General features: G+C 41.9%; 2 protein-coding genes across 5 annotated transcripts in view; both read left to right on the top strand.

Annotated features, from left to right (window-relative positions):
• Positions 1 to 2,363: 2,363 nt before the first annotated feature.
• Positions 2,364 to 18,279, top strand: TSGA13 (testis specific 13). Its single transcript, XM_074035996.1, has 7 exons — positions 2,364 to 2,538; positions 4,079 to 4,157; positions 6,744 to 6,815; positions 8,081 to 8,293; positions 14,243 to 14,385; positions 15,396 to 15,508; positions 18,021 to 18,279. The coding sequence occupies exons 1-7, from the start codon at positions 2,516 to 2,518 to the stop codon at positions 18,188 to 18,190; spliced, it is 813 nt and encodes a 270-aa protein (XP_073892097.1). The 5' UTR covers positions 2,364 to 2,515; the 3' UTR covers positions 18,191 to 18,279.
• A 201-nt stretch (positions 18,280 to 18,480) lies between these two features.
• Positions 18,481 to 24,711, top strand: part of COPG2 (COPI coat complex subunit gamma 2) — a 161,115-nt gene continuing 154,884 nt past the window's right edge. For 2 of the 4 annotated variants that reach the window (XM_005550786.4, XM_005550785.4), the window contains exons 1-3: positions 18,481 to 18,572; positions 19,656 to 19,708; positions 20,266 to 20,346. In XM_005550786.4, the coding sequence (XP_005550843.2) occupies positions 18,536 to 18,572; positions 19,656 to 19,708; positions 20,266 to 20,346 (171 nt within the window). In that variant the 5' untranslated portion in view covers positions 18,481 to 18,535. Of the gene's footprint in view, positions 18,573 to 18,795; positions 18,998 to 19,655; positions 19,709 to 20,265; positions 20,347 to 24,711 lie in introns of those variants that run through there. The other 2 variants (XM_074035992.1, XM_045388339.2) reach the window with 1 other exon arrangement.

Here is a 24,711-nt window from a genome sequence, read left to right as displayed (position 1 = left end):
TCTGGGTTAAGTCCCCTTCCTCATTCCTTCCATAGTACCCTAAACTTAGATCTAATTTGGCATTCCACTCTGTTGCAATCAATCGTTTCTTTTTTCTTTTTTTTTTTGAGACGGAGTCTCGCTCTGTTGCCCAGGCTGGAGTGCAGTGGCCAGATCTCAGCTCACTGCAAGCTCCGCCTCCCCGGTTTATGCCATTCTCCTGTCTCAGCCTCCCGAGTAGCTGGGACTACAGGCGCCTGCCACCTTGCTCGGCTAGTTTTTTGTATTTTTTAGTAGAGATGGGGTTTCACCATATTAGCAAGGATGGTCTCGATCTCCTGACCTCGTGATCCGCCCATTTTGGCCTCCCAAAGTGCTGGGATTACAGGCTTGAGCCACCGCGCCTGGCCTCAACCGTTTCTTTATCTCTCTTTCTGGCTAAACTGTGAGCTCCTAAAAGAGCTCAAGAATTACATCTGATTTATGTTTTGTTCTCATCACCTAGGAGAGTGTCTAATATGTCATAAATGTTCAGCAAATATATTTAAATAAGCAAATACTAGTTTTCAATGCATAAGATACAAAGCACTTGGTGGGGGGGCAAAAATATGTTTAAATTTTACATTTCCACTTTTAAGGGACTCACAGCTTAAGAGGCAGACCAGACCCACACAAAAGAAAAGTGCAAGTAGAGCTACAAGATACTATACAATGACATGCACAAAACCCAATGACTATAGTCTAGAGTTTGGGATTGCATTAATCTAGAAAATCTTCTGTTTAAAGGAGCGACCTGAGTAGTAACATAAAGAAAGAAGATGCAGGGCTTGGCGTGGTGGTTCGCACTCCAACCTGGTGACAGTGCGAGACTCCATCTCAGAAAAAAAAAAAAAAAAAAAGAAGAAGAAGAAAATTCAAATGGCTGAAGAGATTGGGGACAGCATTTTGAGTATGGGGAATAAGAAAAAATGCTCACTGTTTTTGAAGAATGCAGTGAAAACATTGGCTTAGGTAGAGGTAGATTAAGAGATGGTGAAGGGGTGTGTGTGTGTAGGGAAGTCATAAGCTGGAAAAATAAGAAATTGACAGATTTTGTTTAAGTATGCCTTTAAGTTTTGGCCTTTTCATTCTCTGTCTCCAACACAGAACACCTCAGTATTCTAGATTGCCTATTCATCACAAATTCTCTCTGTCTCCTCCAGAATCCAGAAAAGAATAATTAAGATATTTTCAAAATGGAAAGTTCCCATGCCAAAGATTTTTGCCTTCTTCACCAAACTATGATTTCCTGATGTTCTTAAAGGTAGTGTTCACCAGGTTTTTCCATTCTTATTTTGAATGTAGTTTTTGTGTTTGTGTGACTTGTTTTTCAGCCTGAGCTGCAGACTAACAACCCAGGACTTATACTGCCCAATTTGACAGCTCATTTTTATTTTAGTTTCAACATATACCTGAACTGGACTTACAATTCCAGAAAAATTAAAGGTGAGAAAAGGGTGAAAAGCTTATTAGTCTATTTCCCTAGAAGGGAACTTTAAGTGTTTAGCCCAGTCTTGTCATAAACTCTAGAAATCATCTTTAGGGTTTGTCTAGACAATCAAGTTAGACATAAACCCCTCTCTATGGGCTTTCCACTAAACCTGTGGGCTTCGTAGGAACTTGGGCTGATGTAGGTCTTTTCAAAGTTCTACTTAATTGTCAAGGCCCCTATAATGTGATTCCATTCTACCTACCTGCTTTTATTTCTTCCTACTTAACAACAACAAATAACCTTCCAATTAGACTACTTCATATACCATCCTGCGAGGTTCTGCTCAAGCTCCACATCCTTTAGGAAACATCTCCAAGGCTCATTGACCTTTCTTTTCTCTAAATGGTAGGTTCTACATTATCAGCTTGTATCTTCCATTTCTAATGGTCTATATCAAAAAGCATAGCAATCCTCCCACCCCCAATATATACACACACTTTTCCCAGGTTCTCAGGCCTAATCTATGGATGAGCATGCCTTTGTTGAGAGGAGAAGAAAATTGAAAGATGGCTGCTTCTCCACCTTTAGCCTTCTACAGACACATGTGAATTAATTTTATTCAGATCTTTTTATATTTAAATCTCATCACTATCATGGAATTAGAATGTCACCTTTAAATCATTTAGTTAATACTTTCCGTTCTGCAGATAAGGAAATTGAGACTCCAAGAGATAAAGTGACTTACCTAATATATGAGCATGTATTTGTCATTATTGCTTTACATTAGATAATCGCTTTCTCCCACCTCCCCCCATTTGTCAAATAAACTTAACTTCTAAGAGCAAGCATCACATGTCTTGTGAATTTTCTACATCTACAATAGCACATATTAGTCTTTTCTTGTTTCCCATACAGGCTCAAGAATGGGGCTGAGTACACACTGTGTGCTAAGCAAAGAATATTTGGATTGAATTGAACCCCTGCAGAACGTGGACTATTCAGAGACACTGAATTTGGCCTTGGGTGAATACCTGCCTTGGGTTGGCCAACTCGCAGTCAACAGCAATGAGCCAAAAGAGACAAACCAAGTATGTAGTCTTGTTTGCCCAACTAAGTTATAAACACCACTTTATATTAACTTATTGCATAGCCCACAGCACTTTGAATGGGGCTGGTCACAGAGTAGACTATCATTAAACATATTTTAATTGACTGGTTGTTCCTGGATCAAAAACCAGATCTTGGTCTGTACTTCATGCAACAACTAAAGGAGCTTTTATCAAAAAGAAAGCACCAGCTTGTTCCAGATGGACGCTGTTGGGCTAAAGAAGCGCTTTTCATATAGTTCTATGCCTTAAATTGGCCCTGAAGAAAAGTGTCCAAGATTCTGTGCTTCCTTTTAGGTATCAAAGAATCATTTTGAAAAGTGCTACAATAAATATTATATTGTATTACTAATTATTAGATAACAATGCAATAAGACCATTTAAAAGGGCACAAACTTTAAGATGTTAAGTTGGGATAAATTTTGGTCTCTCCATCATGGGTCACCTACTCCACTTGCGACCATTTTTAAGACCTCTGACCTGAGTTAATAGTACAACTGGTGGCCAGCAACAGATGGAAGATAGCCATCCTTGAATGGGATTTAATCATGGATTTGGGGATTATTTGTAGCATGCTATAGCCAGTTGACCTACAAACTACATAGTTTGGCTATTTCTACCTTTATTTTGGTCCTTATTCTGCTATCCTCATTTTTAAAGGAGAGAGGTCTAGTTGAGATAGTTGCATAATTCTTACTTTGAGCTAATTTAACCCCCCAATGGAACTATCTCCAAGGAAGAAGCAGGCCATTCATCTTAATCATTAACCAAATCTTACTGAGGAGTATTTTACATTATGTTCTGGCAGCAAATGGGTTTAAAAAGAATAGCGAAGAATAGAATCTGTTTCACCCTATTTTCTGCAAAGAGAATTGGTATTAGGGTGAGGGTAAAAGAGCAGAGTACAGAAATATTTGCCATTGTTGATTAGTTTTACTACTCTAGTTCTAAGAAGAGAAGTCTTCAGAGATGTGGTTAGGAAGACACGAGAGCCAGTAATCCAAGCAAGGTCAACAAGAATTGGAAACTTAGTTGTGTGATTCTATTAACTATATTCCTTCTCACAGATTCATTGGCTAATCATTGGCCAATCACTGGCAAAAATAGGGCAATTTCCATGTGGAAGAAGAATAGGCAGGTAAATATTCAAAACAGTAGGTGGTTTTTAAGGGTATTGTGAGGATCTAACTGCCCAAAATAATTTCCTTAAGCAGTCTGTTAGAGCACTTCTGTGAAAGGTCTAAAATCCTTATTTTTAGAAGAAACCAACTCAATGGATGTCATTGAGTCATCCAAAAGGTGCCACTTGTTTAACTCTCTAAACTGAAGTCTTGCTTTTCCCTAGCATGCAGGCTGGATAATGAGTCCAGTTTTTTTACTACTTAGTCAATTAGTGATGTGATCACCTAAATTGGACTTGCCTGAGTCAGGCCTCCAAACTTCGTTGAGGGAGACTGACAAGATGCAGAAGGCCAGGCCTCTGAGCCAGAAAGTGCAACCGGATGTTCTGCCTCTTTTTCAGGTTTCAAAACGGCAAATCAAAGACATCAGAAAATAGCTCAGCTAAACGTGAGAAAGGAATGGTTGTCAGTGGCAAAGAGGTAAGGAGCGTTATTAAGTGTTCAATTTTAATTTTTCTTTGGAGTTGCTTAGTGTACTTAGTAAGCTGGGTGTCACAGACTTTCCTATTGAAAAGCAAAAAGGAGTAAAAATGTATGTAGAAAACAAGGTTAACTTGTCAAATGTTATTAAAGACAAATAGAGCACAGAAAAAGAAGGAACAGGACACATCGGCAACAAATTAGGACATAAAACCCAGGAAGCAGAAACCTATCTTAGGGAGTAAGAGCGTGTCAAATCCTAACTTATGCAGACTTTAAACTACCTCTTGTAGCAAAACTCCAATGCATATCTTGGTTGTTTTCCTATGTTTACCACATTCAAGTGAATTTTCCAGGCCAACTTTTATTTAATCAGCCACAGATAGTGAAATTCAACATAACAAAACTAAAAACACATTCCAATTTGGACAATCTTGTGGGTTTAGTCAACTGCTAGAGGCTAATTTGGAACAGACATGCAATACTTCAGAAAACTTCAGGAGTAAAAACATTTTCACCAGGGACTTTCCCCCTAAAATTATTTTTAAAAACAAAACAAAAAACAAAACAAAACAAAAAAGCTATAAAGGAAAAGGTCTTCATACCTTTCTCCCAAATAAGTTTTTGCTAATTTCTATGACTCTAAATATGTCATACATTTCATAGTTGTAAAGCAGGTTTTTCATAATATATTTCTGTTTTCAACAAATGAATTTCAGTTTTCCATAAGGTGGTAAAAATTAAATAATTGAGTCTTTGGATCCATCCCACCATCTCATAGTTCATCCCACCCTCTCTAAAGGAATTTGTGGAGTGGCTTTGCTATGCTTTTTCCTGCTCCTTTTCCAACTGCCAAGAATTGCCAACTTCTGGCCTTTTCTTCCTGGAGCATAGCAGGATCTCCTCTTACCTCACAGTTCTGTCCCATTCTGACTGCTTCCCACTTCTCCATTAGCCCTCTTGCTTTATTCACTTTTCAGTGCATGTTCCCTTTCCTCTGTACACACCTTACCATACTGCCTCCTGATGGGGGAGGTATGACAATCTTTAGAAATGCTGAGCCAGGCTGGGCGTGGTGGCTCACACCTGTAATCCCAGCACTTTGGGAGGTCAAGGTAGGAGGATCACTTGAGCCCAAGAGTTAGTCAACACAGTGAGACCCCCATCTCTACAAAAAATTAAAAAATAGGCCAGGCATGGTGGCTCACGCCTGTAATCTCAGCACTTTGGGAGGCCAAGGCAGGTGGATCACTGGAGGTCAGGAGTTCGAAACCAACCTGGCCAATACAGTGAAACCCCGTCTCTACTAAAAATACAAAAATTAGCCGGGTGTGGTGGTGGGAGCCTGTAATCCCAGGTACTCAGGAGGCTGAGGCAGGAGAATTGCTTGAACCCAGGAGGCAGAGGTTGCAGTGAGCCAAGATCATGCCATTGCACTCCAGCCTGGGCAACAGAGCGAGACTCGGTCTCAAAAAAAGAAAAATAAATAAGCAAATAATAATAATAGCTAGGCATGGTGGCACGTGCCTGTAGACCCATCTATTTGGGAGGCTGAGGCGGGAGGATCACTTAAGCCCAGGCATTCAAAATTACAGTGACCTATGATTGCACCAATGCACTCCAGCCTGGGGGACAGAGTGAGACCCTGTCTTTAAAAGAAAAAACAAACAAAAAAAGAAAAGAAAAGAAAACAGAAATGCTGATCCAAACACAGGATTATGAGGCACTCTTCTTTTTTTCTGATTTCTGATTATGCCAAACCAGAAGAAGATAATTCAGAGCTTTTATCTCCTTGTATTCCTATCTCCTTGATTCATCCTTAGACAGGGCTATGCAAGAGGAGAAGCAAGAACGCTAGGTCAGCAGAAAGGGAATGGAAAAGGCTCAGCTCCTCTACTACCAGATATGACACTCAGATAATCCACTAACATCCAGGACTACCACTAGTAAAAAAAAAAAAAAAAAAAAAGCAAAGTGCTAGACAGAAGTGTTACCAAAATTCAATTACTTTTTGCAACATTTCTGAAAGAATTTCATACTGCAGAGATGTTCAAAATTGCAACATGCACTGCTCTTCCTTTTTCTGTGAGTAGGCTGGCTGCCAGCTCAGTTGGCAGAGTTGACCCAATGGCCCCCTTGCACCCATAACTTTTAAGTTAATGCCCCTTTGAAACTTGCTTTTCTCCTTAAAGATTTGTCCTCCGTGTTGATTTTCACCTCATTTCACTCCTATAGCTATGGAAAAGGCAAAAAAAAAAAAAAGAGGTGACTCCTTAGAAAGATTTGTCCCAGTCTGAACTGATGCTGCCCTACTCTACTTCCCCTCCTAACGGCTTTCCCTGACATTTCATAAGGCTGGCCCCATTTCCGCTGACAAACGTCACGGTCAGGAGGTCTTAGAATCCAGGTCTCCTTGCTGGGGCCCTTGTTCTGGAAACCTAGAGTACAAAACCTGAAGCACACTGTACTTCTCACTTAGTGTAAGTTAGAGACCAGTTCTCTAGTGAGACTAAGGTGAGGTAAGGAATGGAATACTGTTTAGGATACATGCAACTTCAAACCACTAACTTTGATTATCCTCTTTAGATTTATGATGCAGTCGGGCGATCAAAATTTGTTCTAGAAAACCTTCGGCATTACACAGTCCATCCAAATTTGGTAGGTAGGAAAAGCATTCCTCCAAGATCTCTAAGGGGAAGTTTCAGCAGTAGTGCAGATGCCCACTGCGAGTGTCCCTAATGCCTCCAAGTGTCCCCGGCTTCTGTGAGTGGGCATACTCTCAGGACAGGCAGGCAGAGCTTCATTTAGGTTACGATGCCAGAGGCAGGGCTGAGGATTGGGGTGGCAAAGTGGGAGACAAGAACTGGGAAGAAAGTAGGTCCCCACCGCTAATTTGTTTTAAGTTGAGAAAACCTATTTATGACTAGGAAAAAAAGTATTTATAATCCATTTTCTCCCTTTCACTTCCTTCCCCCCTAACCCTCTGCCTTTCTCCTATTGAGAGAAAGGCAAATTTAGTGGGAATGCCCCTTCTTCACCCATACCTTAAGTGACATGCTATCTTTTGTGGCTGCTTTTCCTTTAACATTGTGCTTGTGAGTACATGTCAATGTGGTTGGGCCTGAGAAATGTTGATGTGTGGAAGATGTAAATATGGGAAGGTGTTGCACTTGGCTGTGCCTACTCCTGAGGAATTCCTTGAGCAAGATTTGGTCCTTGGTAGCTTTCCCCCTGTACCCTAGAGAGAGTTGTAGAGACAAGGCCAATTCGGTTTAGCCATGTAGAAACTTCTCTGCTTGTCCCATTATATTGGAAGAATTAAGTTACCTGACTCCTTTTACCATGGAAACCTTTCCATCGCATTGCCCCAGCCCCTTAGTGTATTTTCAGGGGAATGCCCCAAGGAAAGAGAGGGACTGAGAACTTCAGATAGTTTCTGATAAACACATTTTAGGGCTGCGTGTGATGACTCACTCTTGTAATCTCCATACTTTGGGAGGCTGAGATGGGTGCATTGCTTGAGCCCAGGAGTTTGAAACCAGCCTGGGAAACATGGCAAAACTCCATCTCTACAAAACGAAAACAAAAACAAAAACAAACCCACAAAAATCAGCTGGACAGGGTGGCATGTGCTTGTGATCCCAGCTACTTAGGAGGCGGAGGTGGAAGAATCACTTGAGCCTGGGAGGTCTAGGTTGCAGTGAGTCATGATCATGCCACTGTGCTCCAGCCTAGGCACCAGAGTGAGACTCCGTCTCAAACAAAACAAAACAAAAACAAAAACAAAAAACCCCACAAATTTTGCAGCAAGTTTGTCCAACTTCTGTTCTTACCTCACAGAAGCTAAGTATTAGCCAACCGATTTGTTAACCTGCTCTTGGCCTAATCTCTTTTTCTTTCTGGAAACCCTTCTGTCTGTTCAGGCCCAGTACTATAAGCCTCTGAAGGCCACTGCACTGCAGAAATTCCTGGCTCAAAACAGGAAAACCACCAGCTTCATGTTAAAAGTAACAGAGTATGACCAGGATAAGACCTTACTGATTATGACCAACAACCCACCTCCCTGCTCAATCACCCATCAGGACAAGGAGAGTGCACCAAAATACTTTTCCAAGGACTTACTGCTCAAGGTCATGGTAAGCAGAAGCCTCCTGGAACCCGAAATGTGAACCCTGAAGAATTAGGAGTTAGCATTGAGAAGGAAGCTAACTTAACATGAAGAATAGTACTCAGAAAACCAACTCTTAATTTGTTTGTTTGTTTGTTTGAGATAGGGTCTCACTCTGTCACCCAGGCCGGACTGCAGTGGCAAAATCATGGCTCACTGAAACCTCGACCTCTTGGGCTCAAACAATCTTCCCATCTCAGCCTCTTGAGTAGCTGGGGCTACAGGTGTGCACCACCATGCCTGACTACATTTTTTAAAAATTGTTTTTGTAGAGATGGGGGTCTCACTATGTTGCCCAGGCTAGTCTCAAACTCATGGCCTCAAGTGATTCTCCAGCCTCGGCTTCCCAAAGTGCTGGGATTATAGGTGTGAGCCACTGCACTTGGTCTATCTCTTCCTTCTTATTCCTGATCCTATGCTTCACAAAACAGCATCTGGAGAACCTGGGATTCAGAATTCAACAAGCTTGGGTACTGAAACTTCATTGCAGGGAGAAAATGGGGTCTTCATTGGAAAGTGTTCCTCTTTGGTCAAAGATATTTAATTTGTAACTAACAAAGGGTAGACTAGCCACTGACTTTCTAGTTGAGAATAAAGTAGTAAAAGATGAGTCAGGAAATGAGGAATAAAAACGGTGATGAATATGTAAATGGGAAAGGAGTAAAGAATGATGCTTTGGTACACATTACTTTCGGGTTTCAGAGAAGGGAGTTTACCATCACAGTAGTCAAACCTTTGAAACTCCTTTATAGACTAAAGAAGCTCAAATTCCATTCAACAAGCAATTGCTAAGGATACAGTAAGCTAAAAACCAGAATATAAAGATGATTACAGGACAGTTTCTATCTTAAAGGAACTTGGAGTCTAATAGGAGAGAGATCAATAAATGAGATATGTAAAAGTAATAGAAGAATATACAAAATATGGAAGTAATGTAGAATACAGTATTTCTGTTGGGAAAAAGGGAGTGAGTAGGGAAGTGACCCATGACAAAAGAACAGGAAAATATCAAATCAGAGGAAAGTGCAAAGGCATGAAGACATGGGAAAATGAGGTGTATTCAGGAAGATGTAAGAGAGTAAATGGCAGGGCCATGTGCGGTGGCTCACACCTGTAATCCTAGCACTTTGGGAGGCCGAGGTGGGCAGATCACTTGAGATCAGGAGTTTAAGACCAGCTTGGCCAACATGGTGAAACCCCATCTCTCCTAAAAATCCAAAAATTAGCCATGTGTGGTGGTGCATGCCTGTAGTCCCAGCTGCTCAGGAGGCTGAGGGAGGAGAATCGCTTGAACCTGGGAGGTGGAGGTTGCAGTGAGCCGAGATAATGCTATTGCATTCCAGCGTGGGCGACAGGGCGAGACTCCATCTCAAACAAAAAAAAAGTAATAAAATAAAAAATTTTTAAAAACAGAGAGTAAATAGCAGGAGACAAAAAGATGTAATCAAACAAATTTGCATTTTAGGAAGACTGTTTTGGAGGTTGAAGAAAGGTGCATTAGTAATTGTGGAGGAGACAAAACCCAGAAAGATAAGTTATGATGTTACTAAAATAGTCAAAGTGAGAGATACTGAAGACTTGAACTACATCATTAGCGAGGAAGTAGAGAAAATTGAATTAAGAAATATTTAAGAATCAAAACCTGGCTGGGCACAGTGGCTCACGCCTGTAATCCCACCACTTTGGGAGGCCGAGGCGGGTGGATCACGAGGTCGGGAGATCCAGACCATCCTGGCTAACATGGTGAAACCCCGTCTCTACTAAAAATACAAAAAATTAGCTGGGCGTGGTGGCGGGCGCCTGTAGTCCCAGCTACTCGGGAGGCTGAGGCAGGAGAATCACTTGAACCCAGGAGACGGAGGTTGAGGTGAGCCGAGGTTGCACCACTGCACCCTAACCTGGGTGACAGAGCGAGGCTCCATCTCAAAAAAAAAAAAAAAAAAAAAATCAAAATCTAAAAAAGGTCTTGACGGCCTCAAGAGCGGGTCTAATCTAACAAGAATAAATTAAATAAATGAGTTAAGTGAAAGTGCAAACAAAGGATTCTAGCAGAAATTTTATGCTGGGCATAGGATTACCCAAGTGAGACCCTTATAATAAAATGTGGTGAATTTGGGGTTAGTGTTTCCATAGTTGCTAGACGGATGACAGTGAGAGATTCTCCTTCAAGTGGAAGATAAAATGCTAATATCCAATGGCACATACTAACAAAGGAGTTAATGAATTTACTGCATGTGGTCTCTTAGGTCTCAGAATTTGTGCCCTTTTAAGGTAAGCTCAGTGGTAGTTTCTCATGGCAGTGGGCGAACCATACATTGAGAAAGGGATAAATGCCAGGCCAGGATTGCCCTGCTTAATGTGCAGAAGGAAATACAAAGCTATCATGTAAACTGGGTGCAGGAAGAGCTTTCTTCCAATAGCCTGTGTACTCTGTGAACCCTCCAGCTCAGATGCGGAACCTAATCATATTGATGAGGAAATTGTGGTACCAGTTAAATTGTACTAATGGATAGAGTTAAGGCTCAAAGACCAGCACCATGGTACTTTTATGGGGCTATCTGACTGGAACAAGCCCAAGAAGATTGAAACGTCTGATATCTACCATGCCTCTTTAATATTCCTGCAGCATCCTTTCCTTCCCTTGATGGACAAATGTGATAATCTTTTGTAAACCTAGAATCATATACAAGAAAAGCATTCTTTGCTATGCCCAGGTATGCATCCAAAAAGAGAGTGAGTTCTAGTAGGCAAGTTGTGGAATGTACTAGATAGATCTATTACAGTGATTGTTATACTAACAGCCCCTTCTAAGTGAAACTGACCCTACCACAGTCTCCTGAGTAAGGGAACGTCCTAAGAAGTTCTAGTTGGTACAGTATAACCCTGTCCCCACTCCTAGCTGAGACCAGAGGAGGATATGAGACTGAGCAAAGCAAACTTCATAGGCTGGATAGTGACCTGTGATGTGGATTGGTACCCTAAAACCAAAACAAACAAAAAACACATCAAAACAAAAACCAACCAACCTACCAACACCCAGAATCCCCGAGCTAATCAGAGTCTTGTTTCCAGGCCTCTGAATTAAGAAATGAAAAGATTGAAGCAGTAGCAATGAAAGCTGAAAGGACACACAGAGTGGGACTAGAAAAGCCTCAAACTGGCCTGGCGCGGTGGCTCATACCTGTAAGCCCAGCACTTTGGGAGGCCGAGGCGGGCAGATCACGAGGTCAGGAGATTGAGACCATCCTGGCTAACATGGTGAAACACTGTCTCTACTAAAAATACAAAAAATTAGCCGGGCGTGGTGGCACATGCCTGTAGTCCTAGCTACTCGGGAGGCTAAGGCAGCGGAATTGCTTGAACCTGGGAGGTGGAGGTTGCAGTGAGCTGAGATTGCGCCACTGCAGTCCAGCCTGGGCAACAGATTCTGTCTCAAAAAAAAAAAATAGACTCAAACCATGAGGAAGAAAGGTAGTGAAAAAACCATGAAGTAGAGTATGGGAAGGCTGAAGTTATAGGGAAGTAGGAAATAGAAGTAAACAAGCAGAAGCTATAGATAGAAAAAAACCACACACACATATATATATTTATTTATGGAGTAAAGGTGAGGAGTGAACAAGGTAGAGGGAGGAGAAGGAAGAAGATGGGAAGAAAGTAGGAGAAACATGTGAGTGATGTTTGCATTAAGACAGTGGTCCTTCGCTAGTGTTATCTTGGATTCCAAATAACTTTTCAGTTACTGTTTTTCTGATATGAGGTCCAGCTCTCCTAGAGTTTTGCTCTTCTTCTGGCTGGATAGTTATCTATATCTTAGTTATTAGGCACATGTGCTCTTACGGTAAAACACCTGTTATTTAAGATAACTCAAACGGATTTCTTTCCCTTAAAATCATTAGGTTGGTGCAAAAGTAACTGCAGCTTTTGCTGTTATAATTGCAAAATTGCAATTACTTTTGCACCAACCTAATACAAGAGCTTAAAGAGAGTAAGTTCAGAATTGAAAAGACATGGTTCAGAAGCAGCAAGTGTTAAAGACAAAAAGGCTTTAAGATTCTGATAGCAAAAGCTCAATATGTTAATCAATTAGTTTGGTCATTTATTCATTCAACAAACATCTATTGAATATCTACTATGTGCCAGGTACTATTAGGGGTGCTAGGGATATATTAACGGCTAAGACTCAGTCTTTGCTCTAATGAAGCTTAATTCCAGTGACTTAGACCATAAACAAATGATCACACAGATAATGTATAATGTGCTGAATGCCATGACAAAGCAGGATAAGGAGATGGAATGTGACGGATGTGAGTGGCAATGTTAGATAGTGCAGTTAAGAAGGCTCAGCTGGGCATGGTGGCTCACCACCGCCTGTAATCCTAGCGCTTTGGGAGGCCAACGTGGGGAGATCACGAGGTCAGGAGTTCGAGACCAGCCTGGGCAACATGGTTAAACCCTGTCTCTACTAAAAATACAAAAATTAGCTGGGCGTGGTGGCATGCACCTGTAATCCTAGCTATTCGGGAGGCTGAGGCAGGAGAACCGCTAGAACCCAGGAGGCAGGGGTTGTAGTGAGCTGAGATCACGCCATTGCACTCCAGCTCTGGGTGACAGAGCAAGAGTCTGTCTCAAGAAAAAAAAAAAAAAAAAAAAGAAGGCTCTCAGAATTGATGACTTTTGGTTGTTGTTGTTGTTTTATTGAGACAGACTCTCACTCTGTTGCCCAAGCTGGAGTGCAGTGGCGTGATCTTGGCTCACTGCAACCTCCGCCTCCTGGGTTCAAGCAATTCTCTTGCCTCAGCCTCCCGAATAGCTGGGAAAACAGGCACGCGCCACCACGCCCGGCTAATTTTTTTTGTATTTTTAGTAGAGACAGTGTTTCACCATGTTGGTCAGGCTGATCTTGAACTCCTGACCTCAAATGATCCATCGCTTTGGTCTCCCAAAGTGCTGGGATTACACGTGTGAGCCACCATTCCCAGTCGACTTTTGAATAGACACTTCCACGGGGTCAGGGGATATGCCATGCAATTACTACACCTGGCATATTGTTTTCATTTCAGATTGCCGCACATCAGTTAGAATATGAATTGTAGCTTTCTCAAATGGGATTAAAAAAGAAAAAGGAACCCAACGCCATGTCATATGAAAAAAAGTTCAAGACATTGGCAATGTTTAGCCTGGAAGAGACAGAGCTTAGGAGGAATGTGATGGATTTCTTCAAAATGTTTAAGGACTCTGTGGAAGAAGGACTAGATTTGCTCCTTCTGGACTATAGGGTAAAAGTTACGGGGAGATATCAATTGGCTGATCAAAGGTGAAATCTTTTTCTTTTTTTAGGTATAGAAAGATTGATCACTTGATAGTGAGATTATGGAGGGGCTAGGAGGGTCAGGCAAACAGACTGGATGACATAAGATTCTTTCTGAAAGACTGATTCTATGACCTTTAGTAATGATATAATTATTACTTCACAACATCCCATTCCATGGCCTTCTCATTAAGGAGAATGGAATGTGGATGAGGTAGCCATCTCCAAGAAAGGAAGGTAAAGTCCCATGGATCTATTTCCCAATTTATTGCCAAATGTTTAGTTTCCCAAGGACTTCACTGGTTGAATCCTTCCCCAAAGCGGGTCACTTTCTCTGCCATTCACTTCCAAGGGCCAGCAGGCAAATTTAATCAATTACTTAGGAAACTGAACAGGCTTTGGACAAGTAATCTGTCCATGAAAAGAGTGTTTTCCCTCCCAGGGAATGGCTTCCTCTGATTCTGGTTTCTGAGTTCCCACTTGCCCCTCTGATAGGTTTTGTTCCATCATTGTAGGGGAATTGGAACTTAGTCCAGGAACTCGGTCCAAACTTAAAATCCCAAGAGACTCAGCTTACTCCCTTACTCTTCTTCCCTCGTTTCCCTACAGGAGAGTCATCATCAGCACAAACCCACTGAAGACCTCTGGCTGCCCCGCATGCCTCAGAAAAAAAAGTTAAGATCTAAGTTGAAACCAATCTTCCCTTTGACACTGTCGGACGATCCTACATCCAAGAGAGAACAATGGTTTAGGTGAAATCTTGCTTCTTCTTGTACTCACTTTCTTTCCTATCTTTTCCCTATTCCTGTTTCTGCTCTAAAAGGGAAGTCTGTGTGTCTTAGAGGTATAAAAGTCTCTGGGATTGGGGTAGGGAATGGGGTAGAAGGGGGTAGGGAATGGGGTAGAAGGGGCTTGGAATAAATTTAATGACATACTCTTTGGTTGTACAACTGCATGATAAGATACAACTTCCCCTACGTGACCCTAACCTCACTTACACTCGAATCAAAGAGAAACAGTCATGCAAAACCAAGGTTTTGCATTAGCAATGGTTTCGAGATTGAGGGGAAATATTCCAAGGTCTGTGCTTTGAAGAAACAGGAAAAAAAAAAAAAGTACCCTCAGTACAAGTTAGGCGCTATATCACAGGAACAATGTGCTATGAGAACACATTAGACAAAAGAGGTTTTATTTGAAACTACTTACAAGAGCAGCCTATGTGTAGTTTAGAGAGGAGAGAAGAGATTCTGGAGTTCCTCCAAAGGTTTATTTACAGTGCTAAGTTCAGAAGCACCCCTTGCCATGGAACAATACTCCTACTTGGCACCAATCAACAGCCTCCTATCATTGTCTTGTCTTCTCCGAGAATATAGCCAACTTTAAAGTGAAGGCCGGGCACAGTGGCTCATGCCTATAATCTCAGCACTTTGGGAGGCCAAGGTGGGCAGATCACTTGAGCTCAGAAGTTCAAGATCAGCCTGGTCAACATGGTGAAAACCGTCTCTACTAAAAATACAAAAATTAGCCAGGCGTGGTGGCAAGTGCCTGTAATCCCAGCTACTTGGGAGGCTGAGGCAGGAGAATTGCTTGAACCTGGGAGGCAGAGGTTGCAGTGAGCCAAGATCATGCCACTGCACTCCAGCTTGGGTGACAGAACAAGACTCGTGTCTCAAAGTAAATACATAAAATAAAATATAAAGTGAATGGTTCCATGAATCCGCCCGCCCTAGGATCTACTAAACAAATAACTTTCTTTGTTAAGGTTTTCCACCGACAATGATTTCAAGAGCGAAGGGAAGTATTCAAAAGTCTACGCTTTGAGGATGCAGAAAAAAACGTACCCTCAGCTCACCTTTGCTCCAGTCCATGAGAGAGGTATGAGGAAAGATGGTAAGCTTCTCTCTTCCAAAGCAAACGCTTACTGGACTGAGATGTGGGCTGGAGATACAATCCATGAGGATTATAGATGCGGCAAACTGGCTTCTCTCGTGGTAGTCCTGGAGACTATTTTTCCCTATAGCATGGAAGCTAATAACAAATAGAGGCTCAAGAGGTGCAAAGCTTCTGACCCTGTTTAAATCCTCAAATTACAAGAAAACTCTAGCAGTGTTTACTAAGCTATATCACCCAGCACTTTAAGAGTTTTTGCCACATTGATGTATTATTTGCTCTGTTAATTTACTTAGCATTTTTCTTCAAAAGGATTTTAAAAAATTCTTGTCCTAATTAATACTGTATCATTGACATCATGGTTTTGATGTACAAATTATATGTTTTTCTGAAACACTTAAGTCAAATTTATAATAATGAAATTTTAGAATGTTTATCTGTGTATCACCTAGAACCACCCAGTGGTATGCATATTATACTTTGAAGAAGAAACTGCTCTAAAAGGGCCAAAGGATAAGTCTGTGCGTCTTAGAGGTATAAAAGTCTCTGGGATTGGGGTAGGGAATGGGGTAGAAGGGGCCTGGAATAAAGTTGTATGGCAGAGGGTACAATGAGAATCCTCCTCATGTATTATCATTTATTTAACAGTATTTCTAGGGTTCCTACTAAGTGTTAGACATTTATCAAGCACCAACAATAGCACTTTCAATATGTGAAAGAGATGAAACAGATTATAAAAGGCCTTGAGAGGCTGGGGGTGTCTGTAATCCCAGCAGTTTGTGAGGCTGGGGCAGGAGGACTGCTGGAGGCCAGGGGCTTGACACTAGCCTGAGCAACATAGTGAGATCCTGTCTCTACAAAAATTAATTTTAAAAAATTAACAGGGTGTGGTGGCATGCACCTGTAGTCTGAGCTACTTGGGGGGCTGGAGGAAGGAGGATCGCTTGAGCCAAGGAGTTTAAGGTTGCAGTTAGCTGTGATTGTACCATTGCACTCCAGCCTGGGTAACAGAGTAGACCCTGTCTGAAAAACGAACAACAATAACAAAACATAAATAACAAAAATAACAATAACAAAATATCAAAAATACCACAATGCCTTAAATTTATTATTTAAATAAGGGTTTGGATTTTATTCAGTAGGCAGTTTGGACCCAATGAAGAATTTCAGGGCACTGAGTACACATTTGTGATTAGATACATAATTGGTGGGTCCTCAGACTTCACCAGCTCATGGTTTTAAGACAAGGTTCATTTCTCCTACTAGCTTTCTCTCCTCAAGCAATTTCGGAGACTCCCTAAAGTATCCTTGCCTTTCCCACAAAGCCATTGTAGTGATTGCTCAACCCCTTTGCCAGCCATCCTCAGTCCAAATAGTCCTGATACCAGAGACCTGGAGTCATATTATACCATCCCTTAACTGGCTTCTTCAGGCTTCTCTGCTCCTGCTATACCTATTTGCCACCACACCCCACCCCATTTTCACCTACTGCTGCTCTTAATTCCGTAAACACTGCACAGCTAAAACCAACCTGTGGTATTAAACAAAACTTCATAGATACACAGAAAAGCTGAAGAACAGCAGAGAATGATTTATCTTGCTTTACAAGGGGCTAGTCTTAGGGTCAGCTTCAAATGTGAACTCAGGTCCTTCTACTTCCCAGCAGGTCTCCGGGGCATTACCCATTCTTGGGAACCTCTGGGCCTATTATCTACACTGTGTCTGCCTAGGTTCCCAATACTCTTGGGCCAAGGAAGAGGAAGAGGATGTTTCCTTCCCCAAAGCCTATTTATTTTCACCTCCAGAATAAATGCGTGCAGACTTCTATTTCCTTCAAGGAAAACTCCACCTACAAAGTATAACTTGAACTTTACAAGCCATATAAAGCAAACATAGTAGTTAATAATAGTACATTTAGCCAAGCCGGAGGTAAATCTTAAATGATACCATATGTAGGATATCAACAGTTCATCTTAAATCTATATTTAAGGGAAAGAATTTCCCTAGGATGTAGAATGTAATCTAGGTTAGAATTTCTCTAATTTTGCAGGGGCACGATCCTGTTGAGTATAGACTCAATTTACATTTCTAAACAGTAATGCCACTGAAGCCAAAGGCAAAGTTTCTTAGCCACGCTCTTAGACAAGAGAACAGAAAGCCAGCATACACTCAGAAAGAGGAACATGAGTTAGGAATGAATGCACGTTAATTTAGAGAGTTTCTTAAGTGTCAATATGGTGTCAGACGGAATCACTGGAAGAAGTAGGCTTGAACAAAGAAGGCTCTAAACAGGCAGTGTGTTTTACACTGGGTTTTGATGAAATGAAGGAATCCAAAAACTATAAAATAGGTTGGGAATGGTATTACACGGTCCGAAATCTTTAAAGACCAGCCTTTAAAGGTCCCTTCAAGTGGGTCTCCTTCATATCTCACATTAAGCATCCTTCGAGTACTTCTGAAAAGCCACGTTCACCAGGGTGCCTGTGCTTTGTCGTAGCTTCCAAGAAGTCAGCGAGTGAAAGGCCGATTTCCAAGGTGATTCGGGAACCACTGACACTCGCATCGCTCCTGGAAGAGATGCCCACCAGAACCGCGCCCGGGGAGAGCGCCTTCCGCAACGGGAGGGCCCCGCAGTGGATTATCAAAAAGGCCACGGTCATCGGGTGAACACAGAACCCTCAGTCCTCCCGCCTCGCTCTCCTGAGACTGAGGGGTCCGCAGAGGTCGCCAACCAAATAAAACCACATTCCTGCTGCTGCGGGCGTGGGCTCCCGGGTCACGGGCCGGGAGGGTCTGGCCCAAGCCTCCGGCGGCTGCGGAAGCAGGAGAGGGCGTGGTTGCGTCCCCGGGGGACGAGGGAGGCCGGGGAGGGCGGGCCTTGGCCCCGAGTGACGGCGCGGCGGCCCAACCGGCGTGAGAGCGCGGGGCCGGCCTTCCTGCAGCCTCTTCCGCTCTCCGGCTGCGGCGCCTGGGACGGTTGCGGTGGGTCTGGGCGTTGGGAAGTCGTCCAAGATGATTAAAAAATTCGACAAGAAGGACGAGGAGTCTGGTACGCGCGGGGCTTCCGAGGCCCACCCTCAGCCGCGGGACGCCCCTTCCCCCGCCCGCCGCCACCTGCTTTCGGGCCGGCGGGGCTGGGGGCGTGGGCGCCGGCGTGCCAGGGGGCCGGAGCTGGAGCCGGCCCCTCCCCTCCCCTCGCGGCCGCCGGGGGCCTGCCCGTAGCCCCTCCCCCAGGCGCCGGAGCCTCCCTTCGGGCCGCGCGCTCCCGCCCCGGCGCCCGCGCGCGCCCCGCTCCTGCTGCGGCGCATCCGCTCCGAGCCGCCTCCGCCCCTTCGCGCGGGCCCCCGGCGGGGGCGAGAGCGTGCGCGCGTCTCCGCGGCCAGGGGTACTGGTAGGGTCGGACCCCGAGTGGGAGCACCCTGTTCCCGGGGCTGGGGTCGACGGCACAGGGTGTGTGTGTGGAGGAACATTCAGGTGCCTGGTACCTTATCGTTTTCCTGGGACCCCAGGCTCTGTCCGGTTCCCCGGGGGTAAGACTGTGCCTTGGGACACAGCTCGTTGAATGCTCAGGCGTCCAGAAGTGACCTGCGTTTTGATACCCGTCTTTGGTCCAGAGCAAATGGGGAAGATGCCAAGCATCCTCAAAAAGAAAAAAATCCCAGTGTTTGGTAGCATCTCCCACGGTGTGAGAGGGGGTTGGGTTAATCAACCTCCACGACCTCTTGAAGGTTTACGTCTGCGTGATTCTCTGGGAAACTTCGTTTCTGCCTCTCCTTAAGTGTTAGAAACACACAAACTAGTGCTTACCTAAGGAAATCAGAAGCACCCTACCACAATCTCATTAATCTTCGTTGTGGAAATGACACATTTGTAACATTCATGGAAAAAGAGGGCAGGGAAAGAAGACACTCATTTTGGAGAGGGTTGCTGCAAAAGAGAAGTCTCAGCTCTTCGAGTGTGGCAGTGACGGAGCCAGGATCAGAATGATTTCATTTAGTTTGTATGCATATTAGCAATGATTATCACTGTGCCATCCAAGTGTTCACTTACCAAGCATTCAGTACCCTTCTCTGGAAAATACATAAGTTTGTGTAAAACAGCTATTCAGGACATTTTTTTGTTTTATACATAGGTAGTGGCTCAAATCCTTTCCAGCATCTGGAGAAGAGTGCTGTTTTACAGGAGGTATGACTGGGAAGCATTTTGTGCCTTTTCTTTTCTATTCTGTTTTAGAGTGGTGGGCAGCGAATTCCTGGGCTACTGTGATCACAACACCCAAAATAAGGAACGTAACAGAGTTTAGGGAATATAGATTTAAGGGAAAAGGAAGAGGGGTTACTTGTCACACGAGAATTTAGAGCTTATAGAAATGCAAAGACATGAAGACTGTTACAGGTTGGGAATTTTAAATATAAGAAGGGGTGTTTAGTGCAAGGTTATTGAAATCAGTTATCTGTATTAATGTCATTGTATTAGTATGATACAGATCAGTATTGTGATCCTTATTTAACTGGTATAGCCCGTAAAGTTGAAGTAGTCAACCTAAGGGAATGAGTTAGAAATAAATAGGATGGAAAATCAGGGCCACATGTAATAATTTATCAGATGCTTTAGTAAATTGAGAACTATAGACCATGTTCTTTGGATACTGTGATTAAAAATAGTCTGTATTAAAGTTGATTTGCTATAATCTATGATAGAAAAGGTAGAAAAATAACAGTGTTTTTTATGTTTTTTCATAGGCTCGTATATTCAATGAAACTCCAATCAATCCAAGAAGATGTTTGCATATTCTTACGAAAATTCTTTACTTACTAAACCAGGTAAATTACTTTTATTTTCCTCAGATAAGTGTGTCCTGGAATACAAATACTGAAGATTCAATGAAATACTTTCTGGAAAGTGTAAATATTTATTTATTTTAAATTCACTTAATTTTAACATATATAACGTTTGGTTAACAAAATAATATGTAAGACTTGAGTATGAGGACTATGACATATATAGGTTGAGTATACCTTATTTGCAATGCTCGGAACCAGAAGTGTTTTAGATTTCAGATTTTTTTGGATTTTGGAACATTTGCAGAATACATACTGGCTGTTCCTGCTCTGAGTATCCGAAATCCAAAATGCTCCAATGAGTGTCTCCACTGAGTGTTATACTGGCACTCAAAAAGTTTCTGATTTTGGAGCATTTCAGATTTTGGATTTTGAGATTAGAGATGTTTAACCTGTACTTCTTCTTCATTCTTGAGATCCTAAGCTAGTGATGCACGTAGTAGATTCTCAATAAATCCTTTGGTTTCAGTTTAATGAGTACTAGTTAGAACATATTGTTTACATGTGTTTGGAGATCTTCATGTTTTTCTGAAAATATAGTGCAAGATCAGGCAAATTCCAGGTATTTTCTTTCTTTTGTGTGTAATCATGATGTTTTAAAGCTTTGATTTTTAATATTCAGATTTTATATTTATTATCCCTACCTCACCATTGCTATTAAAATAATTCAGGGCAGTAGCTTAACCATTTTATGTGCCTTGATGTCCTTTTCTCTACATGGGGATTATGATAATACCTGTTACAGAGTTGTAATGACTAAATGAGATCATTAGTGTAAAGCACTGAGAATAGTACTGAACACATAGTAAGCATTCAGGAATAGTTTTCCTTCCATCATTCAGCAAATATTTATTGCATAGCTGCTGTGTCCTGTGCACTGTTTTAGGTGTTGGGGATATAGCAGACAAAACCAGCAAAAAATACTTGCACTCATGAAATACAGATTCTGCCTGCTACTATTGTTATTAATTTTCTTTTTTTTTTTTTGCCCCAGACTTTAAAAAAAAAAACTCATGTAATGTCTAGGGCCTTAGAAAATATGATTTTGTTTCATGGATTCATATTCCCTCAATAACAGTGGGGAATTGGTTCCAGGACCTCCATTGGATACTAAAGTCCATAGATGCTCAAGTCCCTCATACAAATGGTGTAGTATTTGCATATAACCTACACATATCCTCCCATATATTTTAAGTCATCTCTGTGATTATAATACCTAGGTTATAATCTCTAGATTATAATACCTGGTACAATGTTAGTGCTGTGTAAATAGTTGTTGTGCTGTATTGTTTAGGGAATAATGACAAGAAGAAGACATCTGTACATGTTCAGTACAAACCCAGTTTTTTTTTTCCTTGAATTTTTTTTTTTCAGGTCTGTTATAACTTTATTGATTTTATTTTTGCTTATCTTTTTTTTATTATTATTATACTTTAAGTTCTAGGGTACATGTGCACAATGTGCAGGTTTGTTACGTATGTATACATGTGCCATGCAGGTGTACTGCACCCATTAACTCATCATTTACATTAGGTATATCTCCTAATGCTATCCCTCCCCACAATAGGACCCAGTGTGTGATATTCCCCTTCCTGTGTCCAAGTGATCTCATTGTTCAGTTCCCACCTATGAGTGAGAACATGCAGTGTTTGGTTTTCTGATCTTGCGATAGTTTGCTGAGAATGATGGTTTCCAGCTGCATCCATGTCCCTACAAAGGACAGGAACTCATCCTTTTTTATGGCTGCATAGTATTCCATGGTGTATATGTGCCACATTTTCTTAATCCAGTCTGTCACTGATGGACATTTGGGTTGATTCCAAGTCTTTGCTATTGTGAATAGTGCTGCAATAAACATACGTGTGCATGTGTCTTTGTAGTAGCATGATTTATAATCCTTTGGGTATATGCCCAGTAATGGGATAGCTGGGTCAAATGGTATTTCTAGTTCTAGACCCTTGAGGAATCGCCACACTGTTTTCCACAATGGTTCAACTAGTTTACAGTCCCACCAACAGTGTAAAAGTGTTCCCATTTCTCCACATCCTCTCCAGCACCTGTTTCCTGATTTTTTAATGATTGCCATTCTAACTGGTGTTAGATGGTATCTCATTGTGGTTTTGATTTGCATTTCTCTGATGGCGAGTGATGATGAGCATTTTTTCATGTGTCTGTTGGCTGCATAAATGTCTTCTTTTGAGAAGTGTCTGTTCATATCCTTTGCCCACTTTTTTCCTTTTCAATCTGAGGCTGGTTGAATCCACGGATTCAGAACTCATGGTTATGGAGGGCTGACTGGAGGGCTGACTATATGTGTCTATACACATATAGAGGGACACATAAAACATACATATATGCCATATACCTCAGGTGGTTTACATATGGTGCTAGGATAACCATGGTTTCCAATTTGAATTCTAAGAGAATATTTTATCTTTACTTTGTTTTGTGACTGAAGACCTCATTCAGAGATTTAATAAAGTTTTCTTGTTTACAAATGAGGACTAAACAATGAGCACATAGTTTTTTATTTTTTTTTATTTTTTTGAGATGGAGTCTCGCTCTGTCCCTGGGCTGGAGTGCAGTGGCATGATCTCAGCTCACTACAAGCTCCACCTCCCTGGTTCAAGCGATTCTCCTACTTTAGCCTCCGGAGTAGCTGGGATTACAGGCATGTGCCACCATGCCTGGCTAATTTTTGTATTTTTAGTAGAGACGGGGTTTCACCATATTGGCCAGGTGGGTCTCCAGCTCCTGACCTCAGGGGATCTGCCCACCGCAGCCTCCCAAAGTGCTGGGATTACAGATGTGAGCTACTGTGCCGGATCATCAAGCACATAGTTTTAAATAAAATGTATCTGTTCACAAACAACATAATCCCTCTGTGTTGGCATATAAGAAACATTTAAAGCATAGTCAATTGGGTTTAACTTTTCGTAGCACACATTGTGTCCAAGTTGGCTAAATCCATTGTATAAACAAAAGTTCTGAATGGTCAAAGTTGATTGAGAGTAACATATATTTTTATGTTGGCCATTACCTTTTGGATGAAGCAACTCATGTTGAAACATTTAATTATCTTGATAAGGAAATTACCAAGCACAGCATAAACACAATTAACTATATAAACAAGTTTGGGAACATACATTTTATCTTTGCCTAGTCCTTGGTAGAGCTTTATAGAAAGATACTTTTGAATTTCTGTGAGAGTTGACATATCTATGTGTTTTCTGAGTTTCACGTAAAAAAGTAGGATGTAAGGTTTTCCTATATAACTAAAAAACACACAGACTTCTGGGTATTCAGTAAATAGTTATGAAAGAGAGATAAATCTCTTGCTGATGAGCAGGCTGGATACACTAATTTTTTAAGTAAGTATAAACTTACTGTACTTTATCTTTCATCCTAAACTGTCAGTATTTTTCACCAAAATTTATTCTTATACCTATGGCAAATAGATTGAAGACTAGTTATATTTTATGTGGAATCTGAAGCTCTGAAAAGTGATTGAGTGTAACATATTATTATATAGGATTGTTTTTATTGAAGACATTAAATATTGAAATGGTAATATTTGAGGTAATCTATGATCTGAGATGTTTTGAAATACGTTATCTAACACTTTTTCATTGCTCAGAAAATGTAGTTCCCAGATCAGCAGCATTTGCATCACTTGTTAGAATCACTTGTTAGAAATGTCAAATCTCAGGCCAGGCGTGGTGGCTCACGCCTGTAATCCCAGCACTTTGGGAGGTCAAGGCGGGTGGATCACGAGGTCAGGAGTTCAAGACGAGCCTGGCCAACATGGTGAAACCCCGTCTTTACTAAAGACACAAAAAATTAATCAGGCGTGGTGGTGCACGCCTGTAATCCCAGCTAGTTGAGAGGCTGAGGCAGGAGAATCACTTGAACCGGGGAGGCAGATGTTGCAGTGAGCCAAGATTGCGCCACTGTACTCCAACCTGGGCGACAGGGTGAGACTCCATCTCAAAAAAAAAAAGAAATGCAAAATCTCAGGCTTTACCACAGAGCCACTGAATCAGAATCTGCATTTTGGCAAGATCCCAGGATGAATTGTCGTGCACATTAAAGCATTTGAAGCTCTGATCCAAAGCATGTTTTTAGGGGCTTGAGCCAATATTGAGCTACATAGCAGCCCCTTAAGCCTAGTTTTTTTATACGATGAATCTGGTTCCTGCCCTTTTGGTTGGTCCCCTTCTTGCCACTTTGCTGAGATTCCTAATAGATGGTTCCTTACATTTTAATATTTATTATGCCCCTATGACATGTTAGGCATTGTGCTGGGCATTAGATTATAGACGTGATCTCTGCTCTTAGGCAGTGTAA

This window comes from Macaca fascicularis, chromosome 3 (genome assembly GCF_037993035.2).
Source record: "Macaca fascicularis isolate 582-1 chromosome 3, T2T-MFA8v1.1".
NCBI classification, from domain to species: domain Eukaryota; kingdom Metazoa; phylum Chordata; class Mammalia; order Primates; family Cercopithecidae; genus Macaca; species Macaca fascicularis.
The sequence above is the reverse complement of the archived record's forward strand: the minus strand, read 5'-3'. Positions and strand labels throughout refer to the sequence as shown.

Coding starts and splice junctions, on each gene's coding strand:
- TSGA13 (XM_074035996.1), top strand. CDS start 2,516: ATGAGCCAAAAGAGACAAACCAA. Junction 14,386..15,395: donor AAGAGAGAACAATGGTTTAG/GTGAAATCTTGC, acceptor TTCTTTGTTAAG/GTTTTCCACCGACAATGATT. Junction 15,509..18,020: donor TGCTCCAGTCCATGAGAGAG/GTATGAGGAAAG, acceptor GCTTTGTCGTAG/CTTCCAAGAAGTCAGCGAGT.